The sequence below is a fragment of the Mustelus asterias genome, unplaced genomic scaffold, assembly GCF_964213995.1.
Source record: "Mustelus asterias unplaced genomic scaffold, sMusAst1.hap1.1 HAP1_SCAFFOLD_290, whole genome shotgun sequence".
NCBI lineage: Eukaryota > Metazoa > Chordata > Chondrichthyes > Carcharhiniformes > Triakidae > Mustelus > Mustelus asterias.
Window position 1 is genome coordinate 462906 of NW_027590255.1, and position 12821 is coordinate 475726.

At 45.8% G+C, this 12821-nt stretch overlaps 1 protein-coding gene and 2 non-coding genes across 3 annotated transcripts in view; 1 reads left to right on the top strand and 2 right to left on the bottom strand.

Annotated features, from left to right (window-relative positions):
- The window catches only part of LOC144486124 (histone H2AX-like), a 216899-nt gene that overhangs the window by 130233 nt on the left and 73845 nt on the right, over positions 1–12821 (top strand). The window contains exon 3 of the mRNA XM_078204222.1: positions 4749–4765. Within this exon, the coding sequence (XP_078060348.1) occupies positions 4749–4765 (17 nt within the window). The remainder of the gene's footprint in view (positions 1–4748; positions 4766–12821) is intronic.
- Positions 4459–4540, bottom strand: trnas-cga (transfer RNA serine (anticodon CGA)). Its single transcript has one exon. It is a non-coding gene; the product is annotated as a tRNA-Ser (tRNA).
- trnam-cau (transfer RNA methionine (anticodon CAU)) lies at positions 12460–12531 on the bottom strand. The gene has a single exon. It is a non-coding gene; the product is annotated as a tRNA-Met (tRNA).

A 12821-nucleotide genomic window follows, 5' to 3' on the forward strand; every position in this document is an offset into this window, starting at 1 on the left:
GCTAAGTCGAAGGCACCCTGAAATCCATCGAAAAGGAACCGCCAGCTTCTGAAGCGACACCACGAACTTCTTACAGAAGCTCAGCACCCATGGAACAGTTGAATCAGGAATACTCCTCGTCACAATGGACGTCTCGGCACTCTACACCAGCAAGCCCCACGACGACGGCATTGCTGCAACAGCCTCAGCACTCAATACTGACGCCGGCATCTCCACATCTTAGTTCAATATGTTATACACTTTTACGCATCTCTCAGAGCCGCACTTAATTCAGTTTACTTCACCGAGAGGAACTCTGGATTCTCCAAACAAATCTTGCAGCTAAAATCCCTCATCGCCGTGTCCATTTCAGTAAATCTCATTTACACCCTCCCAAGGACCCTGACACACTTCCTAAAATCTCCCCATCTCTTCTGTCAAAATGCAGCACTGTTCCTGAGTGTGGAATTAATAATGTGTCTCTGCTACAATATCAGTGAGAGCTGAGACTGCAATTTCTGTTTCTCCAAGAGAATCTTTCTGTATAAAGCCGGAATTTACAAAGATTTCAGTCACTGCGACATTGCCTGGCCGTCGGTGCCTCACTGCTCGAACTCACTCTGTCTGTCTATCACTCGAACCCCTTTCATTAACTCTATATAAAGGTGGGATGTTGTTGCTTAGTAACTGAGTGCACACAATCCGTATCTTCATCTGATCAAATAGAATTCAGCTTGTGAACAAGATCACCATTTCAACCAGTTCTGCGTTAACCTCGGCACAGCTCTGATTGGAGACAGCCCCCTGAATCTCGGGAACAGACACTGTGAGCATTACTGGCCTCAGAGACTTTAACAGTTACTGAACAGGGAAGCTCCAACTAATCCCGGAGAATCCACAGCATAGAGCGAGAGGAGAGGAAAGCCTGTCGTGGGAGCTCTCAATATGAGACACAGATTGGCATGACAATGTGCAGATGTGAACCTGCTCCTTCCGTTCCCAAACTGTTATAATCAGGAATACAGAACGCCCAGTAATGACCAGCTTGTTGCAATGTGTTTGAATGAACACGATGTCAGATCATCTAAGCAGCATTTTGAAATTCTCATTCATTCAATATATTCTGATGAAATGTGTCATTGCATAAGAATCTTCCTCTGATTTGAGACCTTGTTTTGCCCTTGTGCCCCTGATGCTGATTTTTAAAAAATTTTGTTCATGCTATGATTTTCCTCATGGAACCACAGGAAGAACAAAAGAAAGGTAACAGCCATACAAGGAACTTATTCGGCCTAGCTTGTCCATGCCAACCCGGGGATACTAAAGTGTCATTTCCTAGTTCACCCAGCTGCACCCGGCCCGGAAACATGCAGCTGAAAGCATGATGGAGATCCAAAACCTTCATACCAAACATTCACTGGGATTTGTGGCTCTGTGAAGCAGCCGAAGTAAACACTCCCAAACATAATCTCTGCGAGCAAGGTTCGAACCTGCGTGGGGAAACCCTGTTGGATTCCTCCTCAGTAACGTTCAAATTAACTTCATCAGGCACCAGGATTGTGCAGAGCACAGTGTGTGAGGCAAAATTTGTTCCTGTCCTTTGTATCTTTGTCTCTGACTGAGAACTCATTTATTAGGTCAGAGACTTGTTTTTCTATTTCAATAATTTTTCATCAAAAACGAATTACGTCCGAATAAAAACTGAAAAAGAGAAATCTCCATTTTATTTCATGACTGTCAAATGTTGCGTTCGCCCTGTTTCTGTCCACTCGGTTTAAAACACAAGATGCCGCGGATAAGGTTCTAAATAAATTACTAAATCGATGGTTGGGAATCGAACCCGGGTCAACTCTTTAGAAAAAGGAGCCGGACTTACCACTATACCACCATCACTCACGTTGCTTAAACAATCCTTATTTACATCAGTTATAATAACGGAACTACCTTAGTTGCTGATTTCATCAAGCTCCAGGTGTGTCCATTGCACAGTTTATAAACTCAACTTGGCTTGTCTCGTTTTTTAGGACGGCTGCCACCTGTTTATTGTTGCTTCAGACTGAGAACTCATTGATTAGCTTTGAGGCATGTTCTTTGATTTAAACAAAGTTTCCACTGACAGCAACTTTAAACTGGATTTTACCTTGGACACACACGGATGATGACAATATTTCTGAGGCCAAAACATTGAATGTTTTCAAAGCAATTAGATATAGCACTTGAGGCAAACTGGAGGAAAGGATACGTGGATACAATGTGGGACCAGTTGGATGATGAGCCATGATCATAATGAAAGGTGGAGCAGGCTCGAAGGGCCGAATGGCCTCCTCCAGCGGCGATGTTATTTTTCTGTGTTCTTTTCACTGCATCTGTTAATTTGCAGAAAGTCCAGCTCTGACAGTGAATCTGGTTTCCTCCAGGCCCAATCGGAGGGTGGTCAGAAACTGTCTGTCACTGTCAGAAACTCCATTATCAGCGACTGTGGGATGATTATTTAGCTGGCTGTCATTGGTTGTTGAGGGTGTGATTTACTGTTATCTATCAGTGCAGGAGAAACAAATAAAACAGGAAATCCAGAGATTCCGAGAGCAGATAATTTGTATTTTCACCCGAAAGAAACGCAATGACATTTGTAATCACTATAATAACTGAAAAAAAACAGATATGATTGGCTCTTGCCGCGGAACCTGGTGAACAGATGTGGTCCTGCACCATATGGACTCCAGCGGTTCCAGAAGGCAGCTCACCACCACCTTCCCAAGGGCAATTATGGATGGGCAATAAATGCTGACCCAGACAGCGACGCTCACATTCCATGAATGAATTCAAAGGCAATCTGCGGGAAGCGGGCCTCAGAGTGTTACTGAGGTGAAGAACAGTTACTGAGGTGAAGAACTATAACTAACCCCCTGTAATCCGGAGCAAAGGCTAAAAGGAGGGGAAATTCCGTCTGGGACCTTACATTTGGTGAAAGTTTTGTCCTGTGAATGTGTAGGTGTGAATATTGTGTAAGAGAGTGTGCATGTCTGTGTGGAGTTTGCACATTCTCCTTGTGTCTGCGCGGGTTTCCTCTGGGTGTTCCGGTTTCCTCCCACAGTCCAAAGACGTGCTGCTTAGGTGCATGGGCTATGCTAAATTGCCCCTTAGTGTCCCAGGATGTGGAGGTTCGGGGGATTAGCGAAGGTAAAATTGCGCGAAAGATGCTGTTTCAGAGAGTCGGTGCAGACTCGATGGGCCAACTGGCTTCCTTCTGCAATGCAGAGATTCTATGCATACAAAGTGTATTCACTTATGAAACCAAGAATCCCTTCCGTTTTCCTAGCGACTCTTTTAAAATTTCTTCTCATCTTCAACGATCTCTCTGAACCTTAGGTCCATCTGGGCCTGCACACTGTTTAGAACTGGACCATTCAGTTTCTATTGCCTCTCCCCATCTTTGCTGTCAAAATGCAGCACTGTTCCTGAGTGTGGGATTAATAATGTGTCTCTGCTACAATATCAATTAGAGCTGAGACTGCAGCTTCTGTTTCTCCAGGAGAATCTTTCTTGATAAAGCCGGAATTTACAAGGAATTCTGTCACTGAGACATTGTCTGGCCGGCTGTGTCTCACTGCCCTAACTCACTCTGTCTCTTTCTATCCCTCTGCCCCATCTCATCCACTCTATATGAAGGCGGGATATTGTTGTTTAGTGACTGAGTGCACACAATCTGTATCTCATTTGATCAAATAGAATTCAGTTCGTGAACAATATCATCATTTCAACCAGTTCTGGGTTATCCCCGGAACAACTCTGATTGGCTGCAGCCCCCTGAATCTGAGGAGCAGACACTGTGAGCATCGCCGGCCTCAGAGGCTTGAACAGTTACTGAGCTGGAAAACCCCAACTAATTCCCGAGAATCCACAGCACAGAGCGAGAGGAGAGGAAAACCTGTCCTGGGAGCTGTCAATCTGAGACACAGTTTGACCTGACAATGTGCAGATGTGAACCTGTTCTTTCCATTCCCAATCCGTTTTAGCCAGGAAAACCGAACGCGCAGTAATGACCAGCTTGTCGCAATGTGTTTGAATGAACACGATGACATATCATCTAAGCAGCATTTTGATATTCTCATTCATTCAATTCATTCTGATTAAATGTCCTTCTTATGCTCTGTGTGTCTTTACATCAGAATCTTCCTCTGACGTGAGACATTGTTTTGTCCTTGTGCACCTGATGCTGATTTTTGTTTCATTCTGCTCACGTTATGATTTTCCGCATGGAACCGCAGAAAGAACCAGAGAAAAGTACCAGCACAGAAGGAACCCATTCGGCCTATCACATCCATGCCAGCCCGAGGACACCCAGGTGTCCTTTCCAAGCTCAGCTTCCGACACCCGGCCCAGAGCCATGCAGCTGAAAGCATGATGGAGATCCACATACTTAATAGAAAAAAATTGGCGACTTCGTACGTGCCTGAAGCAAACATTTCCAACCGTAATCGCTACGAGCAGGGTTCGAACCTGCGCGGGGAAACCCCATTGGATTTCGAATCCAACGCCTTAACCACTCGGCCATCGCAGCTACTTATTTCCCACAGTAATGTAACCATCTCAGTAACGTGCATATATTATCTTCATCAGTACCAGGATTGTACAGAGCACAGTGTGTGAGCTGAAATTTGTTCCTCAACTTTTACTTTGTATCTTTGTCTCTGAATTCATTTATTAGGTCAGAGACTTGTTTGTTTCTATTTAAATTATTTTTCAGTGAAAACTAATTACGTCCGAAGAGAAAATGAAAAAAAAAGTATCTCTATTACTGTCGAATGTTGCGTTTGCCCTGTTTTTGTTCACTCGTTTGAAAATGCAAGAGGCCGCCGATAAGGTTCTAAATAAATTATCAATGCGATGGCCGGGAATCGAACCCATATCACCTGCTTGAAAGGCAGCTATTTTCACCACGATACTACCATCGCTCGCGCTGCATAAGCAACCGTTATTTGCATTTGTTATAATTACGGAACTACCTTAGAACATAGAACATTACAGCGCAGTGCAGGCCCTTCGGCCCTCGATGTTGCGCCGACCAGTGGAACTAATCGAAAGCCCCTCTAATCTCCACTATTCCAATATCATCCATATGTTTATCCAATAACCATCTGAATGCTCTTAATGTTGACGAGTCCACTGCTGCAGGCAGGGCATTCCACGCCCTTACTACTCTCTGAGTAAAGAACCTACCTCGAAGATCTGTCCTATATCGCTCACCCCTCAATTTAAACCTTAGTTGCTGATTTCATCAGGCACCAGGTGAGCCCGTAGTAAACTGAAATTGGCTTGTCTCGTTTTAGCCACTTTTTTACTATTGTTTCATGCTGGGAATTCATTGATCAATTTTGAGGCCTGTTCTTTCATTGAACAAAGTTTCCACTGAAAGTAAATTGAAGCTGAATTTTCCATTAGAAAGATCGTGATGGTGAGGATTTCATTTTAAGGGTGCCCACCTACTGTTATGACCTGCGATAACTAATTAAAGAAATCAGAACTGTGATGGCCAGGAACTGACTCTTGGTCAAATGCTCGCACAGTCACCACTCCACCACCATCGCTCACCTGGTTCTGCCACCCACTCTGCAAGAAAGTTCAGCTCTGACAGTGAATCTGGTTTCCTCCAGGTCCAATCTGCGGATGGTCAGAAACTGTCTGTCACTGTAAGAAACTCCATTATCAGCGAGTCTGGGATGATCATTTAACTGGCTGTTACTGGTTGTGATTTACTGTTACCTGTCAGTGCAGGAGCAACAAATAAAACTATACAAACACTTATTTGGAGAAAGGGCTTCTCTTGTGGCACTAGGAGCATTTGCATAATGGATCATAGAATCATAGAACCCCAACAGTGCAGAAGGAGGCCATTCGGCCCATCGAGTCTGCACCGACCACAATCCCACCCAGGCCCTACCCGCACATATTTACCTGCTAATCCCTCTAACCGACGCATCTCAGGACTCTAAGGGGCAATTTTTACCTGGCCAATCAACCTAACCCGCACATATTTGGACTGTGGGAGGAAACCGGAGCACCCGGAAGAAACCCACACAGACACGAGGAGAATGTGCAAACTCTACACAAACAGTGACCCGAGCCGGGAATCGAACCCAGGACCCTGGAGCTGCGAAGCAGCAGTGCTACCATGCCGCCCAGTGTCTGGTTCTGTTCAGTTTGACGGCAGTCACGTCTGATGCACTTTGATTCTTGCATTTTTTACCCACGATACACTTTTCCTGTCGCGACGTGTCATGTTTATTTGCTCGTTTGCTTAAATGTTGAACTGGAACCAATTGGAATTGGCCTGTTATTTCAGCAAGATGAACTTTCTACTCTGAGCGCTCTTTGTTGCAGTACGAGCGCTGCAGCTGCAGATCTGTGGTGCAAAGAATGGCATGTAGGATTTCTCATCATTGTTTTATTTAATTTAATTTGATTTGTTATTGTCACATGTATTAGTATACAGTGAAAAAGTATTTTTTCTTGTGCACTGTAGAGACAAAGCATACCGTTCATGGAGAAGGAAAGAAGAGACTGCAGAAGGAAAGAAGAGACTTGCTCATTGTTCCACTGGAGCAAGCTGAGAGATAATGATTGGAGGCAGGAGTGCTTGTGAGAGATTGATTGAATTATTATTTTTTTAAATTAGTCAGCCAGTGTGTGTTTTTTTTGGCCTTTACTTTTGCAGTAGTATTTTTCTTAAGTTTAAAGTGAAAACCGGAAGTGGGCTGCTAAGGAGTCTGGGAAGGGTTTTTTAAGCGCGCGAAGTATAAAAGGTAGGCTGCAGTATACAGCGGGCAGCGTCGGGCGCGGGCAGGGGAGTGCGTGGGAAGCAGAGCGTGAGCTATAAGGCTTTGGCTCACAGGGCTTAGGCAGAATGGGCGAGCAGGAGTGAGTTTAAATTCATTTTTGCACTTTCTACCTGGTACTGGCAAGGTATCCAGAGGGGATGGATGTGCAGGCAGTGCTATGTTCCTCTTGCACTATGTTTGAGGTGAGGGACGACGTCAGTGTCCCTGCTGATTACATCTGTGGGAAGTGCACCCATCTGCAGCTCCTCCAAAACCGTGTTAGGGAACTGGAGCTGGAGTTGGATGAACTTAGGATCATTAGAGACGCAGAGGTGGCCATAGACAGAAGCTTTAGGAATACAGTTACTCCGAGGAATGAAAACAGATGGGTGACGGTGAGAGGGGCTGGGAGGAAGCAGTCCGTGCAGGGATCCCCTGTGGTCGTTCCCCTTAGCAACAAGTATTCCGCTTTGGATACGGTCGAGGGGGATGACATACCAGTGGTGAGCCGCAGTGAGAGGATCTCCAGCACTGTCTCCGTCTCTGTTGCTCGGGACGCTAAGGGGCAGAGCGGGAGGGCAATAGTTATTGGGGACTCGTTAGTTAGAGGGATAGATAGGAGGTTCTGTGGCAGCAAAAGAGACTCACGGATGGTATGTTGCCTACCGGATGCCAAGGTCCGTGACGCCTCGGACCGTGTTTTCCGGATTCTGAAGGGGGAGGGGAAACAGTCACAAGTCGTGGTAAACATTGGTACCAATGACATAGGTAAGAGAAGGGACGAGGATTTAAAGTAGGAATTGCTGGAGCTGGGCTGGAAGCTGAGAGCCAAGACAAAACATGTGGTCATCGCTGGTACGTTGCCGGTGCCACGTGATAGCGAGTTGAGGAACAGGGAGAGAGTGCAGTTAAACATGTGGTTGCAGGGATGGTGTAGGAGGGAGGGTTTCAGATACGTGGATAATTGGAACACATTCTGGGGAAGGTGGGACCTGTACAAACAGGACAGGGTGCACCTGAACCAGAGGGGCACCAATATCCTGGGAGGGAAATTTGATACGACTCTTCAGGGGGGTTTAAAATAATTTGTCAGGGGAGTGGGAAAAGGAGTTGTAGTCCGGAAGTCAGTGAGGGTGGTGAGGTAGTGGGGAAGGTATCAGGGTCAAGGGTGGGTACCGGTAGACAGGAAGGTGGGTTGAAGTGTGTCTACTTCAATGCAAGGAGCATCCGGAACAAGGTAGATGAACTTGGGGCGTGGATTGGTACTTGGGACTACAATGTTGTAGCCATTACGGAGATGTGGGTAGAACAAGGACAGGAATGGTTGTTGGACGTTCCGGGGTATAGATGTTTCACTAAGTGTAGGGAAGCTGGTAAAAGAGGTGGAGGAGTAGCATTGTTAATTAAGGACAGTTTAACAGCTGCGGAAAGGCACTTCGAGGGGGATCTGCACACTGAGGTAATATGGGCTGAGGTTAGAAATAGGAAAGGAGCGGTCACGTTGTTAGGAGTTTACTATAGGCCCCCAAATAGTAATAGAGATGTGGAGGAAGAAATTGCTAAGCAGATTATGGAGATGTGTGGGGGTCACAGGGTAGTTGTCATGGGGGACTTTAACTTTCCAAATATTGATTGGAACCTTTGTCGGTCAAATAGTTCGGATGGGGCAGTTTTTGTGCAGTGTGTGCAGGACGGTTTCCTGACACAACATGTGGATAGGCCGACAAGAGGTGAGGCCACATTGGATTTGGTACTGGGAAATGAACCGGGCCAAGTGTTAGATTTGGTTGTGGGAGAGCACTTTGGAGATAGTGACCACAATTCGGTGTCTTTTGTTATTGCAATGGAGAGGGATAGGGCCGTACGGCAGGGCAAGGTTTACAATTGGGGGAGAGGTAATTATGATACGATTAGGCAAGAATTAGGGGGCATCAGTTGGGAACAGAAACTGTCAGGGAAAGGAACTAATGAAAAGTGGAACTTTTTCAAGGAACAAATACTGGGTGTCCTTGATAGGTATGTCCCTGTCAGGCAGGGAGGAAATGGCCGAGTGAGGGAACCATGGTTCATTAAAGAGGTGGAATGTCTTGTGAAAAGGAAGAGGGAAGCTTATGTAGGGATGAGGAAACAAGGTTCAGATGGCTCAATTTAGGGTTACAAGTTAGCAAGGAATGAGCTGAAAAAGGGGCTTAGGAGAGCTAGGAGGGGACATGAGAAGTCCTTGGCGCGTCGGATCAAGGAAAACCCCAAGGCTTTTTACTCTTATGTGAGGAATAAAAGAATGACCAGGGTGAGGTTAGGGCCGGTCAAGGACAGTAGTGGGAACTTGTGTATGGGGTCAGTAGAGATAGGCGAGGTGATGAATGAATACTTTTCTTCAGTGTTCACCAAGGAGAGTGGCCATGTTTTTGAGGAAGAGAAGGTGTTACAGGCTAATAGGCTGGAGGAAATAGATGTTCGGAGGGAGGATGTCCTGGCAGTTTTGAATAAACTGAAGGTCGATAAGTCCCCTGGGCCTGATGAAATGTATCCTAGGATTCTTTGGGAGGCAAGGGATGAGATTGCAGAGCCTTTGGCTTTGATCTTTGGGTCCTCGCTGTCCACGGGGTTAGTGCCAGAGGACTGGAGAATGGCGAATGTTGTTCCTCTGTTTTAGAAAGTGAATAGAAATGACCCTGGTAATTATAGACCGGTTAGTCTTACTTCAGTGGTTGGTAAATTGATGGAAAATGTTGTCAGGGATGTGATTTACGACCATTTAGAAAGATGCGGATTAATCCAGGATAGTCAGCATGGATTCGTGAAGGGCAAGTCGTGCCTCACAAATTTGATAGAATTTTTTGAGGAGGTAACTAAGTGTGTTGATGAAGGTAGGGCAGTTGATGTCATATACATGGATTTTAGTAAGGCGTTTGATAAGGTCCCCCATGGTCGGCTTATGATGAAAGTGAGGAGGTGTGGGATAGAGGGAAAGTTGGCCGATTGGATAGGTAACTGGCTGTCTGATCGAAGACAGAGGGTGGTGGTGGATGGAAAATTTTCGGATTGGAGGCAGGTTGCTAGCGGAGTGCCACAGGGATCAGTGCTTGGTCCTCTGCTCTTTGTGATTTTTATTAATGACTTAGAGGAGGGGGCTGAAGGGTGGATCAGTAAATTTGCTGATGACACCAAGATTGGTGGAGTAGTGGATGAGGTGGAGGGCTGTTGTAGGCTGCAAAGAGACATAGATAGGATGCAAAGCTGGGCTGAAAAATGGCCAAGGGAATTTAACCCTGATAAATGTGAGGTGATTGATTTTGGTAGGACTAATTTAAATGTGTATTACAGGGTCAAAAGTAGCGTTCTGAAGACTGTGGAGGAACAGAGAGATCTTGGGGTCCATATCCACAGATCTCTCAAGGTTGCCACTCAAGTGGATAGAGCTGTGAAGAAGGCCTATAGTGTGTTAGCTTTTATTAACAGGGGGTTGGAGTTAAAGAGCCATGGGGTTATGCTGCAACTGTACAGGACCTTGGTGAGACCACATTTGGAATATTGTGTGCAGTTCTGGTCACCTCACTATAAGAAGGATGTGGAAGCGCTGGAAAGAGTGCAGAGGAGATTTACCAGGATGCTGCCTGGTTTGGAGGGTAGGTCTTATGAGGAAAGGTTGAGGGAGCTAGGGCTGTTCTCTCTGGAGCGGAGGAGGCTGAGGGGAGACTTAATAGAGGTTTATAAAATGATGAAGGGGATAGATAGAGTGAACGTTCAAAGACTATTTACTCGGATGGATGGAGCTATTACAAGGGGGCATAACTATAAGGTTCGTGGTGGGAGATATAGGAAGGATATCAGAGGTAGGTACTTTACGCAGAGAGTGGTTGGGGTGTGGAATGGACTGCCTGCAGTGATAGTGGAGTCAGACACTTTAGAAACATTTAAGCGGTTATTGGATAGGCACATGGAGCACACCAGGATGATAGGGAGTGGGATAGCTTGATCTTGGTTTCAGATAAAGCTCGGCACAACATCGTGGGCCGAAGGGCCTGTTCTGTGCTGTACTGTTCTATGTTCTAGAATGTAGTGTTACAATCATAGCAAGGGTGTCGAGAAAGATTAACGTAATGCAAGGGAGGTCCATTCAGAGGTCTGATGGCAGCAGCGCAGAAGCTGTTCTTGAGTCGATTGGTAGGTGATCCCAGACTGATGTATCTTTTTCCCGATGGAAGAAGGTGCAAGAGAGAATGTTGTCTGGTGCGACATTCAAAGTTGTGGGTCAGAATCTCATCGAAGTCGGCTCTTTAGGTAAAGTTTGGAGAAATCAGGAACTGGTGTATCAATGCTCTCAGAGAAGTGAAACTGCCGACTGGAACTTCATGAGAATGCCGATAGGGCAGAAGGAAAACATTTGGTCCGTCGGGGCTCCACCGACAACAATCCCACCCAGCCTGTATCCTCGTAACCCCACATATTTACCGTGCTACTCCCCCTGACACTGAGGGACTATTTAGCATAGCCAATCCTGCTAATACGGTGCTAATTTTCATGGCTGAGCTGCCTATTCTGGAAAGACAAAATCTGCCATTCGGGCCGCAAATGAAGCTGGCGTCTGCTTTGGATCTTCTGAAACCACATGTTAATCTGGTGGCAAACTCCTGTCCAAAACTGGCGTCCTGATTTGAATCGAGTTTCTCATCGGATTAGAAAAATGGGAATGTGGAATTATTCTGGACCATTCACCCGTCAAGCCTGTGTCCCCAAACTTCATCTTGGTTCCGTGAACCTCAAAATACTGAACGAATCATCAGTTCACCGGCAATAAAGAGACAAAACATATACACCACCGAAGTGGATGGGACGCGAACACACGCGTGCAGAGTACAACGGATTAGTAGTCCAACGCCTTAACCACTCGGCCACGTCGTCATACCGTGATTGTTCCCCAAACCACCTCTTGTGTTTTAACATCCGTAACAAAGAACACATTTCTCCCGCAGGATAACGTTCCCTTGCTGCTTTCTCGTTAATCTTGATTCGCTGTTACGTTTCCATTTGATGTAAATCCAGAGAAAGTAAAGAGAGAGACAGTTCACCTCTCTGATCCCGATATGGTTTTGAATTCTATGAACATGAACCTGATGTAAAACGCCGTCAGCGCTGTGAGTTTGTGGCGCAGCGGAAGAGCGTTTGACGTCAGAGTAGCGGGCTGCGTGCTCAAATCACAGAGCTTTTCGACGCAGGTCTTTGGATTTTGGTTGTTTGCAATTGTTCCTGAAATGGCAAATTCCAAAAACTGTGAAAGAAATGAAATTTTAGGGATGATCCCGTTCGCATGCTCAGTTTATTTTTTTGCACACTTTTATATTTGAACAATGTGTCAGGAATATGATTCGTCCATTGTTTGTAAAATTAAAGCAAGGTCGACAGTCCCACTTGTTTCTGGGAGCCATCAATGGGGAGAGCTGACTGGCTGTGATTCACACCTCAGATGAGGAGCAAGGCTGAGAAGGCGGGGCCTTCATGAACAATCTCAACTGATACAGGAATTGATCCCGCAACTGAGACAAATGCGCTGGACGACTCATTGATGAAAATCAAGATGAAGCAAATGGACTGTGGAGAAATCCCAGATTTGCCTTGGGGCAGCAGCAGAATGCTTCTATTCGATGGAGTGAGTACATGATAGCAGAAGATGGTTTTGATCCATCGACCTCTGGGTTATGGGCCCAGCACGCTCCCGCTGCGCCACTCTGCTTCGAAAGTTGATCCCTCCCTGCTTATTACTGCTACCCGCGAGCCAGGAAACTATTCACTGTCTCTTTTTATTTCAAACAAGGCCCACGTGTTGGAAAGGACACAATGGCTGGATAATAACACATAACATCACCCCGAGTGTAACAGACAGACAGACAACAGCAGTAAAAGACTATTCGGGCACACACACAATGAGAGACAGAAAAGCTTCGAGCAAAGCAGCAAGATACTGAGATGGAAAAGCTGATTATGTATGAAAAGGGACTTTCTGTTCCACAAAGATAGCCCCTG